The sequence below is a fragment of the Vipera ursinii genome, assembly GCF_947247035.1.
Source record: "Vipera ursinii genome assembly, chromosome: 4".
NCBI classification, from domain to species: domain Eukaryota; kingdom Metazoa; phylum Chordata; class Lepidosauria; order Squamata; family Viperidae; genus Vipera; species Vipera ursinii.
Genome location: NC_139514.1, coordinates 17,288,868 through 17,307,169, shown reverse-complemented (window position 1 = coordinate 17,307,169; position 18,302 = coordinate 17,288,868). Strand labels below are relative to the sequence as shown.

General features: G+C 37.5%; 1 protein-coding gene across 3 annotated transcripts in view; it reads right to left on the bottom strand.

Annotated features, from left to right (window-relative positions):
* GRIA4 (glutamate ionotropic receptor AMPA type subunit 4) overlaps positions 1–18,302 on the bottom strand; it is a gene marked incomplete at both ends in the record, with an annotated part of 276,963 nt that overhangs the window by 57,847 nt on the left and 200,814 nt on the right. For 2 of the 3 annotated variants that reach the window (XM_083362410.1, XM_083362409.1), the window contains 2 exons: positions 9,727–9,837; positions 17,861–17,965. In XM_083362410.1, the coding sequence (XP_083218536.1) occupies positions 9,727–9,837; positions 17,861–17,965 (216 nt within the window). Of the gene's footprint in view, positions 1–5,986; positions 6,020–9,726; positions 9,838–17,860; positions 17,966–18,302 lie in introns of those variants that run through there. The other variant, XM_083362411.1, reaches the window with a different exon arrangement.

Here is an 18,302-nt window from a genome sequence, read left to right as displayed (position 1 = left end):
AGCCTAATACATTCCAAGACCCATGCTCAGACTCTGCTCAGCTCAAGCACTGGGCATGGGCTCTCATAAGTTATATTTAGGTACAGGGAAGTAGTGGTTCAAAACCTGTAGCAGGCCTTATATTAATGGAAAATTAGGAATTATATAGCTAAATGCTTGATTCTTTTTTATGAACTGTGTAAATATCCCTTGGAGATCTTCAAATCAACTTTCTGCTTCAGATTATAAAATACCTTGAATGCATCTCCCCCTCAATTTAATAAACATCTTGAAAAAAAAATAACAATGTAAACAAATGTCACCTGAACTGAGCTTTTTTTTTTCTGAATACAATTTTTCACCATCGTGATTTGTCTGGTTCTATTTTTTTTTATTTTCAGGAGTCTCTAAATGTTAGCCCCTTGAAGTAGTCCAGAGAAAAAGCATATGAATATTAGATCTATCTTTATGGTAAGGTTAAACTAATAAGTATGAAATATTTCTTCCCTCCTTTCCTTTTCCTCCCTGTGAGCTGAGCTACCTTTTACACGATGCTTGTATAGTCTATACCAGGGGTCGGTAACCTCGGCTCTTTTATGACTCGTGGACTTCAACTCCCAGAATTCCTGAGCCAGCTATGCTGGCTCAGGAATTCTGGGAGTTGAAGTCCATGAGTCATAAAAGAGCCGAGGTTGCCGACCCCTGGTCTATACTATACGGGAGGAGGCTCAGCTAATCTCAATGTACACATGTTGTACTCTGACAATAAAGGTTTATTATAGTTCTTCCTCCTGTCTCCCAAGGTCATTTCCGAATACCATTGCTCTAAAAATTATAATATACATTTTCTGCATTAACTTCTGCTTACTGAATTATGTAGGGCAGAATATACACAGAATTGAGCTCTATCCTAAAGGTTTGTTTTAAAAGACAGATTGCAATCACAAGGTTCTCCTGGTCTGGGAAGGGGGCTACTCTCAATCTTTCATGCGTTCATGACCCTCAGACTGGACTACTGCAAAGTACTGTACGTGGGGCTGCCCTTGAAGAGTATTTGGAAGCTTCAGCTGGTGCAGAAGGAAGTGGCGCAGGCAGTTAACGCCGTTGGATATTTGGTGCACATGACACCACTGTTCCTTTAGCTACCCTGGCTTCCAGTGTGATTCCTCACACAATTCAAGGTGCTGATAGTCCCCTTTAAAGTCTTTCATGGGCTTTGAGCTATATTACTTATGGGACTATCCCTTCCTGGTTCTTTCTGCCTATCTGATCTGGCAGGAGCAGCATTTTCTGGATACAAGCAGTTAAGAGTATAAGTTGTTGAAGCCCAGAAGAAGACCCTTTGTATCTTGGCACCCTTCATTGAATCTTCCCTCCAGAACTCAGGTTAGCCTCAGCCATATTGACCTTCCTCAACGACTTGAAAATGTAGCTTTGTGCTCAAGCTTGGAGTGGCAGGGGTGAGATGAAGCCTGTCCTGGTTGTGTTAATGATTTTTTCATGATTCCTGGCTGCTGGGTATTTTTCTTTTTTTCTTTTCTTTACATTCTATGCCTTTTTATCTGTGTTATTGTAAACTGCACAGAGTTTCATGAGATGGGTGGCTGTATAAATTGATTAAATCAATAAATAAACTGATAGAGTTTGAATCTTTCTACCCCAGCTGATTCTATATATATGTAAATTTTTTTGGCTTGCTAACAAAGAATAAAGGGAGACCGATATGATCATTTCAAACTTATTTGTTCTCATCAGTCAGCCATACCCTTCTGAGATTTGAACCTGGGCTGACTGCGTCTTAAGCAGTTGTTTTAACCCCTAGGCCACAGGCTCTCTCTCTCTGTCTTTTGTTAGCTGAGAAGCAAGGGAGATATGTGTTAAATGTTTGTTAAGCATTCAGAATACATTTGCTTGGTCCCAGACACAGGACAAATCTTATTTCCTGTTTTAGCCTAGCCCAAGGCCATTTACAGGCAGTAGCCACAGCAGTGGCAGCTCATATTTGTGTAAATTTTTCCCCGCTCCCTTTATTCTTTGTTAGCAAGCCAAAAACTTTTTTACACAAATATGAGCTGCTACTGCTGTGGCTACTGCCTGTAGATGGCCTTGGGCTAGGCTGAAACAGGAAATAAGATTTGTCCCATTTCTGGGACCAAGCAAGTGTATTCTGAATGCTTAACAAACATTTCACTGAATATTTTATGATGAATAACTTTGCACAGTGGCTCTCCCTTCATAAGTAGTCCACTGAATTTAAATTGCATTGTAATATACCAATTTCAACATGAATTTAAAATAAAATGAGTAGAATCACTTGGATATTATCACTTGGGGATATTATTATTCCCTTTGGATACCAAAACACCTGGGTATAAGAGATGTGTGTGTAAGCCTTGGCTATTTTACATGTTTATACTGTGCTACTTTTGATCCAAAGATTTGATTTTTTTCAACAGACATTCTGAATAGTTTCTCTGTTGAAAGAAAAACAAAAACAAATGTAAAATGGCCTAGCTGGGGGACTGCTGGAGTAGATTCTCAAGAGTGTAGTGAAAGCATAGCAGAAAATGCTTCCACATCACCGATTACTTTTATTGATAGCCTTCTTTTCCTCTTTTTCTTTTTTATTATAACGCTGGTTACTTTTCTTTTTTTTAACTGCTAGGAGATGTTTGGACATCAGTGTCTGCTGCATAAAGATTTAAAGATAAGTACAGTAGATGGATCTGTTGCCTTAGGGACAAATGTTTTTTAATCAATGTTCCAGTTTATCATTACATCCTAAGCTTCGCTCTCTTGAGAGCTCTGTGTACAGTGCTAAATTTGATCATTTTTTAAAAAATGTATTCACTCTCTGTAATACTAGGATGTTTTTTAACTATAGAGTTTCATCACGTTATCAGAACAGGACTTTCAATCTTTCTCTTGCGGAAGAGAACCTTGATGTATAAAGCATAGTAGACAAATTTGTTCAGGAAAAGAGCCTTTTCTGCCACGAATCCTAGCCTGAGGTGAGATGTGTCCCCATCCTTTTGGCTTTCTGAATGGGTCTGAAGACCTGACTCTGTCAATTGGCCGGAGGTCCTGATAGGGGCATTTCACTTGGGGGGCGGTATTGGACTAAGATAAGACCTCACTTCTTTCCTGTGTGCATCTGACTCCTTTTCTTGCCACCTTTGTTTATTTTAAAATCAGTTTTAGTGTCATTATTTATTGTTTTAATGTTTTACGTTGTTGCTTTTACTGATTGTAAGCTGCCTTAAGTGGCCTTTGGGTAATATGGGCAGCATGTAAGTTTAATAAATAAATAAATTAGGGATATAATATAGCCTCCTGCGTTATAAGGATATGGCCCCCTTTTTGGCTGCACTAGAGATGTCTAAAATGCTATATTTTATGTTTGCATTTTGCTGTAGTGACTGCAGTATTCCAGAATCTCCTGGTATTATGCTTACTGGCACTGGCTTGCCAGAATGGCACTTAAAAGACATTGTATAGTAACATAGGCTCAGTAAATATCATTGAAGTGATCAGGAAGAGTTGGTGAAAGATATTTCCTTTCTTAAAAAGTAATGTATATATACAAAACAACTGGGCTTAAGTAAAATCCTTGGATTTCTAAATTTTCCTCCATCCTGCTTCAAAGATCCTAAAAGCAAATTTGCAAATATGGAGGTTCTCCTGGACTCAAGGCTTTTGCATGTGGAGGCCATAGTCAGGAGGGCTTTTGCACAGTTTTCAGCTGGCACCCCAGCTGAGGCCTTACCTGGAAGAGGTGCCACTGAAAATGATCACTCATGGACTCCTTTCTGGATTGCACTACTGTCCTTTGCTTCATATGGCATTGCACTTGAAATCAGAAATTTCAGCTGATCTAGAATGCCTACTCATAGTGTTGCCATATCATACTCAAATATCACTGGTTTCTAGACTTCAAATCAATAGTAGTGGACTTCTGAATGTAATTTAAGGTTGCTGTACACTAAAAGTTTAGATAGTTTGAAGCTGATGTTTCCCAATAATTTTTACATGTCCTACCTAGCTCTTTAGGGTTCTCGCCAACCAGAAGGTCTAATGTAGGGGTAGGCAACCTCGGCTCTTTTATGACTCATGGACTTCAACTCCCAGAATTCTTCAGCCAGCATAGCTGACTCAGGAATTCTGGGAGTTGAAGTCCATGAGTCATAAAAGAGCCGAGATTGCTACAAGCATTGTTTGTAGCTGCTCCTCCTTTCTGGAGGAGCTTGGCCTCTGAAGCCTGCATGGCCTCCACTCTCATGGTCTCCCAGAAGCAGCAAAACATGACTGTTCTAGAAGGCATTTGGAGATTGATATTTTGTTGTTAGCTGCGAAGTCGTGTCCAACCCATCGCGACCCTATGGACAACATTCCTCCAGCCCTTCCTGTCCTCTACCATCTTCTGGAGTCCATTTAAGCTCATGCCTACTGCTTCAGTGACTCCATCCAGCCACCTCATTCTCTCTCGTCCCCTTCTTCTATTGCCCTCAATCTTTCCCAGAATTAGGCTCTTCTCCAGTGAGTCCTTCCTTCTCATTAGGTGGCCAAAGTATTTGAGTTTCAACTTCAGGATCTGGCTTTCTAAAGAGCAGTCAGGGTTGATCTCCTCTAGGACTGACTGGTTTGATCGCCTTGCAGTCCAAGGGAGTCGCAGGAGTCTTCTCCAGCACCATAGTTCAAAGGCCTCAATTCTTTGGCGCTCAGCCTTTCTTATGGTCCAACTTTCACTGCCATACATTGCAACTGGGAAGACCATAGCCTTGAATATACGCACTTTTGTTGACAGGGTGATGTCTCTGCTTTTTAGTGTGCTGTCTAGATTTGCCATGGCTTTCCTCCCGAGGAGCAAGCGTCTTTTAATTTCTTGGCTACAGTCCCCATCTGCAGTGATCTTGGAGCCCAGAAAAATAAAATCTGATATTTAGTAATGCCATTTTTTATTTTTATCATGTTTAGCTTTATATTTTTAGTCACCATTTTATTTTTTTCCTAATTTGTGTTCTGTTTTTAATGCATATGCTCTGGAAACTGCTTAGGATCCAGCAGGTTTCAGGTGGTCTGATAAATTTCATAAAGAAATAAATAAGTTCTTTTGGTTTGTGGAGTGGACCTTTCAGAATAATAGGAATTCAGATTCCCTGGAAAACACTAGTAAGATCTGAGTCATTTTGGAAACATGTCTGATCTAACAAGAACCTGTATTTCTAATCTAGATTATATTTTTTTCATTATCTTTATGATGCATGACAATGGTAAACACTTTAGATACACCATATGACACAACTCCACATAAATGACTTATCACAAATTAAGTACTATTACAGAAGAAAAATTACCTGCACTGAAAGAATGGAACATTCAACAAGACATTTTCTCTGCTTTTTATGCTTAAAATTGTATACTTTAAGAAATCGTGGCATGCTACATAAAAGTTATTCAGATGCTGTGTTTGGAATAATTGAAGACTGGCTAAGTTCTTTTGCAGAGATAACATTTATAATGCACATGAAAAGAATTCACTGCAAAGCAAGACAAAGACATCTTAAGCAGCTTCTCGACCCTGCACAGCACTTCTCTCTCTCTCTTTTTCCAAGCATCATTTGTTGCCCTTAAATCTGGAAGCATTTTACAATAATTAACACAGTACACAGATGATAGCTTCAATTCAAAGACTGTAACGAGTGGAAAATTTCAACTGTGGTTATTTTGAAATCTCCATCATTTTCTTCACACCTTGGCCCAGTTGAAGTCGGAATGCCTGCGTTTCAAACATTTCAAAGTAAACAGAGCCTTTTTTTTAAAAAAAAAGCAAAGCAAAGCAAAGCAAAACAAAGAAAACAAAAACATTATTTTGCTTGATGCTTCAGTGCCTGGTCATCCAGTCAGAGGCTCAGAAATCCATATGGAAAAATACAGCTCAGTGCTACTATACTGGATCTTATGTTAGGAATGTTCACATGTGCAGCCTTGGGGATCTTTTCTTCCTTGGTCAATTTCTTAAAATAGGGTTCTTCATCAGTGGCTGAAAAGAGGAGGACTGTACTGAAGTATGATTTTTCCATTACTGTAACTTTTTTTTTCTCAAAGGAAACATTTTTATAAATCCCATGCAAAGAAGAACTATTACAATTAGCTTTACATTTAGAATGTCCCGATAGAATATTAGTCCTTTTTATCCAAGAATGATAATCCTTAACAGGTAATTGGTCAGAAGGAAGTGTATGTGTCACCATACTAAATTAGACAACTATATTTCATACAAACAATATAACAGTACAATATGAAACAATTTGTGTTGTTTAAAATAAATGTAATCTGGAATGTTTGGTGGAGAAAAATCCAAACTTTGTCCAATGTAATATATAAAAAGAACAGTGCATTAAAATTATTAAGTTAATCAGATTAAGATTATTCTTTGACAATCTCCCTCAACACTCTTCAGATTAAAGGGTACTACTGACTTGAAGAAAAGAAAGATGTTAGCTATTTTTCTCAATTAAAAGGAACCATTTGAATGTTTAGTTTTATATGATAATAATGCAAATTGAATTAAGAAAATGAATACATGTCGCTTATTTCATTAAAATTCTTTCAGAGATTTATTTACTAAATAATACTGAGTAATAACAACAACAGCAGCAGTAATGACTATGATCAACTAAAGTTGCACTCTTTTCACAGTTCAGTTGGCTATAAAGGAATTAAGCACAGTTTGTTTTATGCATCGAAATTAACTGCACTGAAAATACTTTTTTCTCCCCAAGAAAGCATTGTGGAAGGAACAGTGCTTATGTAGGAAGGACATTAGAAAGTTGCAGATAGGGAAAGTGATTGGAGACTGTTAGAGAGAGTAAAGGTAGAGTAGGATTGATAGGATAAATGAAGTTGTGGACCAGATATTGGTGGAAGGAGGATGGAGAGCAGAGTGCTTGTGAATGGAGAAGTGGTACTAGTACCTATATCATAATAGATTCATAATGGATCCTTTATTTTGCCATGAGCCACTGCTGCTTTGTGAGAGTATGGATTTAATGGCCTGGTAACACAGAGAGATTGGTGGAGTTCAGGCTGTTATACCTCCATGAATCAGTGTAGACAATAGGAGCCAGTTTGGACTTCTTGGGCTGAAATTATTTACTGAGTCCAATGACTGCTAAGGTAGGCTGTATCTATTGGAGTAATTGCTATATGGTGGCCAGAGTTCTCAAAATAATTAAACATCTGAAAAATGCTATTTCTCTGTATGGGAAAAGGTAGCATATATTAAAAAACTGGTTCTGGTAATTTGATATGGAGTGCTTCAGCATCTTCTAGCCATTTAGAAGGCAGTGAAAAAATTAGGAGGACAAAAAAAAGTGGGGAAGCAGAAAAAAAAGATGCATTAGACTTGTGACTGGGACTATTTCTCTGTATGGGAAAAGGTAGCATATATTAAAGAACTGGTTCTGGTAATTTGATATGGAGTGTCTCAGCATCTTCTAGCCATTTAGAAGGCAGCGAAAAAATTAGGAGGACAAAAAAAAGTGTTGAAGCAGAAAAGAAAAAAAAGATGCATTAGACTTGTGACTGGGAGGTGGAAGGACAAGCCTCTAAGTGAACAAAAAAGGTTTCTGGAGTTAGAATCTAGGACAGGGGTAGGCAACCTTTGCTCTTTTATGACTCGTGGACTTCAACTCCCAGAATTCCTGAGCCAGCCATGCTGAGGGGAAAGGGAGAGGTTTCCAAGCTGAGCCAGGCTGGCTCAGGAATTCTGGGAGTTGAAGTCCACGAGTCATAAAATAACCAAGGTTGCCTACCCCTGGTCTAGGAGACAATACTTACTAAATGGCTTCAGAGCCTTTTCAAGAGCTAAAGTTTTGGTGTGTAGGAAGTGGGCAGCTGAGTGCAATTAGAGTTGGATTGGAGATGCAAGTTACTGATAGTTGACCAGTAGTTTTGATGAATGACTCTTGTTTTTTGTCAAGTATATTCCCTGAATGGGTCCGGATAATTTGGAAGAGATGATCTGTAATATTGGAAGAGAAGTTAGATAGAAATAGAAGTGGAAAGGATAGTAAGGGATGGCCATCATTGGCACATTCAGGGGTAGGGAGTATTGGAGTAAAAGAGAATGAAGGAGAAGTGATAGAAATTAAGGTACTGATGAGTAGAGAGAAACATGATGGGGTAAACAGGTGGGTCTCTCCTAGGAAAAAGGACTGAGCAACTGAGATCCATCCTTATTTCTGTCACCTCTCCCATAGCTCAGATTAGGAAACAGTTTATGAAGAAGCTTAGGTTCCAACTGCTGCTGTTGTTTGATACTTATAATACATCTCTTCTCATAATTGGTATTAGTGTGGATGACAGTGAATACCAGGCTTGTATTACTGAGAACTAATAGGGGATGTTCAACTTGTTAAGGCTCTTAATCTAGGACTCTGTTTGAAGAGCAAGTGGGCAGTTCTGGCTAAGAGGAATTTTGCACAATTTCATCTTGTGTGCTAGCTATGAACTTTCCTAGATCGGGAGGTATGTTTGTCATCACTTATACCTTTACCACCTTCTCTTTGTTTACTGCCATGAACTTTGAAGAGAACCTGGGAATTTCAGCTGGCCCAGAATACAGTTTTGGATTATCCCAGGTGTCAGGTGGTTTGCCCATGTCTGTTTTGAAAGCAGTACTAGTTACTAGTTTATTTCTCAGGGTAATTCAAGATGCTGGTAGTCAACCATAAAGCTGTTCATGGTTCAGCATATGGATATCTCTGCGACTACCTTCTTCCAATAGTTTCTGCCCATCCCTCGAGTCCTGGAAGAAAAAGGTCTTCTTGGGGACTGATCTTTAAGAAATGCTATCTTCAGGGATCCTAAGGTTAGGTGTTTTCAATCACCATTCCCTTTCTATTAAACAGCATTCTCCCTCATATAGATGGGCCCTGAATAACAATTTGTAAATGTTAAAGATCTGGTAGTACAGGAACTTTTTAGGTTGTATTTATCTTTCCTAAACAATAAACACATGTATAAATTACAACTGTTCATTGCCATCTGGGTAATTTATACTATGCTATTGTTGTGTTCTTAATTTTTAATCTTATTAATATTTCGAGCCGTGAAGTCTGCTCAGTGTAAGACATTATTGGAAAGACATGTCAACCTATAAAATAAATGAACAAAATAAAGAAAGGCTAAAATGTGGCTAAGTTGTAGTTGTTGAATTTTGTTTAGTAATCTATTTACAATAGAATATAGTAGAAATTGTGAGAAAATATGTTTTTCAATGTTATACCCATTTTAAAAACTCTAAAATGACATAACTAACCAAATATTTGTTTGTTTATTTGTTACAAGGTATTTATTTGTTACAGAAATCAGGAAGTGTGCATTTTGTGAATTTATTTTTTACAAGGCATAGAAGTTTCCCTTAAAAATGACAATGTCAACAATAAGAACATCATGGCAAAAATGAATGAGGGTACAGTTATATAAAATAAAGTTTTCCCTCTTTTTTCAAAACTTTCAATTCTTGTTTATAGTATATTGCATTTTACAGAGATTAACTGGAAGACTGTATATGATGTTTTAAAAAGTAATGTTCAAAGCAGTCTAATTATGTGAAAATGTTCTATATTCATTTGAAATAGTTAGAATCCTAAAGATTACTTCCTGAATTCAACCAAAGCCAGCATTTAGTGGATAATAAGGTAAATATTTGGCTTCCCTCAAAGAGTAGAAAAATAAACTTACCATAATTGTAGTTACAATTACTGTTCTGTTCTCAAGGGCAGCTGTGTCATTGCCCATTGTAGGCTCATGTTGAATCAAGACTAATTTATCCATGTCATTCCAGTATCCAATCTGTAATAAACAAATGAAAAAGCTAACTTTCTATTCACTGTTGATGAGGCCAACCATGATAGTTTGTTCAAATGCAGTTTAAACATTGGCACCGACACAATCCACTCTGCCACCACTACACTGTGGTCACTAGTTGGCAAATACTTTATCTCCTGGTTGTCTTTTGGCCCAACTATACTTTGATGAGTTATTCTTTTGCAAGGTACAAAGAAGGAGATTCTATCCTGACTATTAAAACATCCTTTCAAGAGTAATTTTAAATCGGTCTCTGCTATGACTCAATGACTGAAATCTATGATTCCATGTATATATTACATCATACAAAATCATGCAAAATCATAGTTATAGCAAATAAAAGTTTATTTCAGATTCCCATTTATATCTGAATGATCTATCTATCTATCCATCCATCCATCCATCCATCCATCCATCCATCCATGTATAAATTAACTCTGATATAAAACTTTTATTTGCTGTCACTATGGGAACTAAGCTGTATAATATGCTGTTTAATTCATATGGAGAGTCACTGCCTGCATTGTTTTGCTTATGATTTCAGGGGATAAAGATAATTGACTTCTGATACAGTATCATTTTACATGATGGCTGCAATATCTACCTGGGTTTTTCGCATTTGTTTCCTGTCTATAATGATCCATTACTGGTGCCTCTCCTCTCTTCATTGACAAACAAACACAGAGTTTTTCTCTTTTTCTTGTGCACTTTTATTTCCTTGAAAATCTTCAAAATGTCATTAATCTAAGAGCTTCATTCCCTCTGAAGTGCTCAGAGATGCAAGCTTTTCCTCACAATAGGAAATAAATAAATAAATAAATACAAGGCCATTCTAAATTCTTTATTTAACAGGTGATTATTTCTCCAGTAACCATGAAAAGAACTAGGATTGCATAGAAGTGTTTATCAGATATTTCTTCCTTCTTTTCCTTTATTTCTCTAAGTGTTCATGTCTTTATTATTATATTCTTGGGAGTAAAAAAAAAGGCTGATGTGATTCTCAAAATCATATATTGCAAATCATATTTCTTTGTGTTTTCTTAATCTGTATGCTACAGAGCTCATATGTTCTATAAATGGCTCAGATTATCATTAATCCTCATCTCTATCTTTTTGTCTCATTCTTTTTGTCTCATTTTTCTCCCATTATTTGAACATTTTAGAATTTACAGCTTCATTCAAGATCAAGACTTGCAGATACTTCATTTTATAATGGAGACATGTAACACCCTACTTCCCATCACATACAGATAGTTCTCTACTTACAACCACAATTCAGCCCAAAATTTATGTTACTAAGCGAGTTGTTTAGTGAGTTTTGCCCTATTTTATGACCTTTCTTGTCATAGTTGCTAAGTGAATCACTGCAGTTGTTCAGTTAGTAACACATCTGTTAGGTGAATCTGGCTTCTTCATTGACCTTGTTTGTCACAAGGTCACAGAAGAGGATCACATGACCCCAGGACAGTCATAATAGTCATAAAAACAGTTGAGGACTACCTGTAGTAGCCAGAAATCCCAAAATGCAATTTTGCACTTCTTATCTGATATGTTGAAGCTAAGAGTAGGAGGTAATTTTGCAAAGGAAAGTCTTTTTCATAGGAGAAGGGTGGGGTGGTTGCTGGGCTGGAAGAAGGGAAGTCCTAAAAAAGCAAGTTTGGGGAAGAAGAAGGAACTCTGATGGAAGAAGATAATGGTTGGCAACATAAGTTAGACCTAAACAGCATAAGATGGTGAAGTTGGTTGGTTTTAGTTATAGGCAATATGGATTGGTGGCCTGAGCTGGGCAGAATAGTGTTGTACTGCTGAAGTGTTGCAAGCTTGAGCAGAAGCCTAGGCTTTCAGAAGAGGAGCAGGTCACCATCCAAATAAGAGTGTTGAAGATTGGTGATTAGCCAGCTACTGAGAGCAGAGGTTCTGAAGATGAAACAGAAGACACTAAGTGAAAATGAAAGACTAAGAGTAAAAAAACAAAATCAGAGCCAGTCTGTAAGAGAAAGAGAAAAATACTGTCCAGTCTACTTTGCCATTTTTTTAATCACTAAATAGGGGCAGTCTTGGGGAGTAGAAGACTGCTATTTGATATAGATATAGAAACCTCTATCAAACCAACATTATAGTATGCAGACGTATACCACTAGAAAATATTTAAGCTGTGCAGCACAGGGGAAAAGTTCCTTTTACATTACATTTTTACCAATGAAGGAGAATGTTTACAGCTCAGGGTTGAAATGAAGAGTCCTTGGTGCTCTCTGAGTTCGCTTGTTTCCTTCCAAATGTGACTAGCGCTGATGATGTTACCTAGTTAGAGTAATGAAATGTTTGCAAGAAAACAAGCAAGCTCAGAGAGCACCAAGGACCCTTCACAATACATTTTAAATCTCAAGCCATGGCTTCGCTCCTCCCTGGATAATTATCAGTTAAAATAGAGAGGTGGGGGAGCCCAGCAAGCTGTAAATACAACTTTTAACAGTAAACAGCCTTGCTAACTTGCCACAAAATGTGGTTTGAAAAAAAGGAGATACTACTTGTTCTCAAGAGATGTTTGGCACAATGTCTTTCATCAAATTCAAGGACTCATTAGGGAAAGGTGTACATGAGAGTATTAACAAAACCCAAGCCAGAAATATAATAACAGCCCTTGATACACAGATCTGTGAAAAGTTCTTTTAAAAAGCTGAGATGGATTCAGATCAAACCATGCATTTTTAGTATAGATTTGCTTTGTAATACTTAAGGCACTGGGATTCTAGTTATTATATAATCTTCATTTAAAAATATTGTCTGTTTTTAATTATAAAACTGAATGTATATATTTTAGTTTAAGGAACTGGCTGTAGTTGATAATATTTTCTTTTGGGCTTCCGGTCTGTGCATGTGGTGCTTGTGGACATGCAGGAAGAACTCTCTCCCTGCTGTCCGATCTTTCTTTCTTGGAGGACCCTGAAGGGGTGAAAACCACGAGGAGGCCCTCCTTGTGATTGTGGAAGGGCAGCAGCCCTCTGCTTGAATCTGGAGCAGCTCCATTGGCCCAAAGAAGAGATTGGCCATTAAGATGGCTGATCATTAAGCCGTTCCCTGCCAAAAGCCCAAAGCACCATTCTAGCACAATGAAGCAATCTGGAGGACCTGGGTGAGACCTTACCTTTCTTATTCCCCTAACTACCTTCCTGTGGGACTTTTCTGAAAATTTCCTCCCCCTATTTTGAGAGACCGGCGACTGCATACTTGGGGAATAAATTTTAAAGCCTTAAAGAAATCAAATGGCTAAGCAAATAAATTAAGCAATCTTATTTGTACTTATTAAAAAGCTTCTATTTTTGTGGGGACCTACCACCCTATTTCCTGCTTAAGCTATGGATTAAGGGGGGAAAATGGACTAATTGAACAAAAGCTTTCTATTAATCTGGAAAAAGACTTTACATCTTATTCTATATCTATTGATGACATCATGTGGCGAAACGTGGTATAGCAAGTAAACCTTTTTTATTGTGAGAACTGACTGAATAACAGAGCTGTCCTTGACCTTATCTTCAGAGATAAGAATTGGGAATACCTGGCACTGAAAACAATCTTTAGGAATATTCAGGGCTTTTTTTCTCATAGTACACTCAGAACGGAGTTCCGGCACCTTTTTTGGATGGAATCTTGTAGGGTAGGCAAGGCGGGTTATATGACATGTGTGAGTTCCCGGCACTTTTTTCTTTTACAAAAAAAGCACTGGGAATACTGGAGGTGGACAATCATTGACTCTTATTAAAATAGCCTCCATGAAAGACTCATCTGTACACATCAACAAAATGGAAGAATATATCCCACCACTTAACTACAAACTGATACTTGACACAATCTTGGCAATGACTGAGTAAATAAAAGCCAAACTGCAAGATAAATCTGACAGCTTAAAGCTACCAAATCAAACTTTGACCTTAAATGATAAATTGATAATTCAAAAACAAACAGAAGAAGTGGAAACTAACACTAAAATAGGAGACTTTAAAGAACAACAAATACAATTTAAAGAGAACTTTGAAGCCCAAACCTTGACCTCAACTATAAAACCTAAAACTCAAAAAACAATAGTACCCAAAGAAAGCAACGTTAAGAGGGAAGATATTAAAGGCCTTCAAATACAGTATATTGAGGACCCAGCCAATCAAATGATAACCATAACATCAGTTAATACTTTTAACCTAAGCCAGATGGAATCGGAAGAAGAAAAAGACCATACTGAACTAATGACAATTACATTAAACTAAACATCGAAAATTGAGCTATTAAAGCAACACTTCAATGATTACAAAGGGGACACTTTCTTTGCAAAACTGATATTTGGATGGTTTCCCTGGATTCAAACAATGTATGTAGGAAGACTGATTGGCACAAAAAGAAGGCGAGAGTTAGATTTAAAAAATTAGACTTGTTTCTTTCTTGGGATTTGTAAGAATAGAGCTTAACAAATTTCTTTTAATGGGCTAAGGCAGACATGTCAAACACAAGGCCCAGGGGCCAGATCCGGCACGCGAAGTGATTTCATGCGGGCTGTGAAGCCATCCCGGAAACAGTGAGGGAACGGCCCCCACTGCCTTGGCCCTGGCCCAGAGACCCTCCTTCTGCCAGAGACCCTCAGATCTGTCCCACTCCTGCCCATGCCCCCATAGGCACCCTTGATGTGAACAATGTAGAGTTGGCCATGCCCACCCAGTAGGCCGTAGGCACTTTAGCCATGCCCACCCAGTAGGCCATGCCCACCCAGGCCATACCCACCTGGCCCCCTGAGGGCAACTGCAATGCTGATGCGGCCCTCAATGAAATTGAGTTTGACACCCTTGGGCTAAGGGGAATCCTTAAAAAATATAAACTGATTTTATATTTAGGTTTTAGATTGTTATGGGAAAACAAAATTAAGCTATTAGAACATAACTCTGAACTATATTATAGAATCTGGAATGATATAATAAAAGACATTATTTTAATATTTATTTATTTATTTATTATTAATTTAATTTCTATACCGCCCTTCTCCTAAAGGACTCAGGGTGGTGTACAGGGCAATAAAATACAATAAAAATACAATATACAAAAGTTAAAAATAAGATTAAATAGAACTAGCCATTACAATAAATAATTAAAAATTACTAATTAAAATACCCCAAACCCATTAGACCAGGTTGGCTTGTTCAAATAGGTAAGTTTTCAGATCACGGCGGAAAGAGCGATGGTCAGGAGCCATCCAGAACTCAACCGGTAATTGATTCCAAAGGGCTGGCCTGCCCACAGAGAATGCTCTCCCCCTGGGGGCCGCCAGCCAGCACTCTCTGACCGGCGGCACCCTGAGGAGGCCCTCTCTGTGGGAGCGCACAGAACGAAGGGAAGTTGACGCCGGCAGCAGGTGCTCCCATAAGTAATCCGGACCCATGCCATTTAGGGCTTTATAGGTAATCACCAGCACCTTGAATCTCATAATTGATGAACTATTAAGATGACATATAGAATATATTTGTTGTAATGATATAGATATAAATTGACTTTATATTTAACTTTTAGGTGTTTAAGGGAAAGGAAAGTTGGCTATTAGAATTGATTTATATTATATAATTTGGAAGGATATAACAGAAGATATTTTTCTAATAATTGGTGAATTATTAAGATGACAAATAGAATTTACTTGTAAAAATAAGAATGTATTGAAATGAATAATGTAAGCTATGTAGACAGGATAATTACTTTTTATTAAAATAGGGAAATGTGGGTTACCCTATATATATATATATATATATATATATATATATATATATATATATATATATATATGTGTGTGTGTGTGTGTGTGTGTGTGTGTGTGTGTGTGTGTGTGTGTTTATGTGTATGTGTATGTGTGTATATATCTATATCTATCTATATCTATATCTATATCTATATCTATATCTATATCTATATCTATATCTATATCTATATCTATCTATCTATCTATCTATCTATCTATCTATCTATCTATCTATCTATCTATCTATCTATCTATCTATCTATATATCTCATAGGCTATTCCAGGATATTTTATTGCAATTAGGTAAAACGTAAAAACAGGATGTGGATATGTATAAGTGAAAATATACTGAAAATTCTTCTAATTGATTATGTCACAATTAGAAATGCATTAATTCGATTAATTTGATTATGTCATAACTAAGGGAATCAGAGAGGGAATCTTTGTTGATGCAACTTGAGCTATTTACAAATAATTTGTTATTTGCAATTGTTTACTTTTGTACCCAACCACCATATTGCTTCAGAAATATCTGAATGTAAAATTAAAAAAAAATTAATAAAACTTGTACAAAGTGATAATGTTTTCTTCTGATTTTCACACAGGTAAAAAAAATAAGCCCTCTTCTCCTATGCAATGTTCCAAAAGGGAGAAATGAAACAATCAAACATCACTTGGCGTATGAAAAATAGGATGATGTAAACTGGGCAGACAGATTAGGAATTTAATTGCAGAAATGAAACATCAACCACTGTGAATGTTTTTTTAAAGATATTAAAAAGTTAGGTGATAAAAATGCGTGCCTTTTCTCCTGCCCTTAAATGTTCTGATGCATGAGAAGAAAAGGAATGTCCTAAATTGAAATTGCTGAAGGAACCATAAATCATAGTTCATAAACCATTGGAAGCAAGGATATTTCTTGGCACTAAAATTAAAAGTCTATAACTTTTTTTTCTGATGACCTATCCTTGTACAAGAACATTGATGTCAGAAATGAAGCATCAGGCTTTGGAGGACACAGCTTCTAGATGGTTGATGTTTGACTTCAACTTTCACATCAGGCAACCATCAACAAAGTATATAACCAAATGAAAAGGGATTACTATATTTTAAGTCACAAGTATAGAACATATTTGAAAAATAAGAGGAAACTCAGTTTCTTGTGTTTCAGAAAACTGCAAATTGGTCTAGTGCAGTCATGTCAAACACAAGGCCCGGGGGCCAGATCCGACCGCGAAGTGCTTTCATGTGGCCCCTGAAGCCATCCTGGAAACAGTGAGGGAACGGTCCCCACTGCCTTGGCCCTGGCCCAGAGACCCTCCTTCTTCCAGAGACCCCCAGATCTGTCCCACTCCTGCCCAGGCCCCCATAGGCACCCTTGATGCCAATGATGTAGAGCTGGCCATGCCCACCCAGTAGGCCATACGCACTCCACCTGCGCCCACCCAGGAGGCCACGCCCACCCTGGCCATATGCACCCGGCCCCCCGAGGGCAACCACAATGCTGATGTGGCCCTCAATGAAATTGAGTTTGACACCCCTGGTCTAGTGGTTGAGTCTCTAGTTAGAAGTTCTGAATTCTAGTCCTGTCTTAGACATGAAATCAGCTGGGGCCCAAACACTCTCTCTCCATCCAACCAACCTCACAGGGTTGTTGTGGGGAAAATAGGAGGAGGGAGATGTGTTGGATATGTTCACTGCCTTGAGCTTTTTTAAAGGTGAGATACAAATAAACAAAGTAATCTCCATGAGCATATTACGTCTGTCACCTCTTATTGGACTCTAATTACAAATGAAACGAGAGAGCAAATACTCTTAATATTCCAGATCTCTTGTTCTGAAACCTCTTATTAAAAAATAAAGAAAGAAAGAAAATCAGTTCATTGAAACATTTGAATTGTCCTAAAGTGTTTATGTAATGAGAACAAGCTAACCATCTATTTTACTTCCAGGTTCCTTAATTTTTCTTTGTATTCCTAACTCAAACCTTGCTTTTTTTCACCCTTATTATGAAAACAGAAAGCCCAGCAACCAAAGAAGTTTGCTCTTATGACAGAAAAAGATGCCGTGCCTTGTCATATGAAATATTGCATGCTTATATTCTAATAACAGAGTATTATTAAAAAATGGTGGGTACTGCAAACATAATTCGATTTATTAGGTAAATTGAGTTTTAGTGACAATTTCTTTAGACATGCAGACACATATGGATGAAACAAATAATATACAATGAGAACATACCTTTCGAGGACCAGTGCTCTTCAGCTCAAATACATCCATCGAATAGTTGACTCTGCGGCCGTAGTGGTCAAATTGAACATTTCCAGTCAGTCCCTGTATTCGAACCTTCAAATTGAAAATCAAATTAAAATATGGATTAGTGATAAAGTGCTTATTCATTAGAAGATGTTGTATAGAAGTAAAACTTGTCTACAGGATTGTTGATTAAGGGACATGTTAATTGTTTACCAAGATTCATTTTTCTACCCCTAGATTCTCTCCAAAGTTTTAATAAAATGAAAGAAGAGCTTAGCAATCTCTGTGTACTTTTGGTGCTTAACATTTTTTCTTCAACAAATCTTTATAAGAGCATGTCCATCCCACCCCATCCCACTCTGGAGTCTTGAGTTTAGACTGAATCCAAAGCAGCAGATGTAAATGCCAGGTCTGTATCATGTTTTCT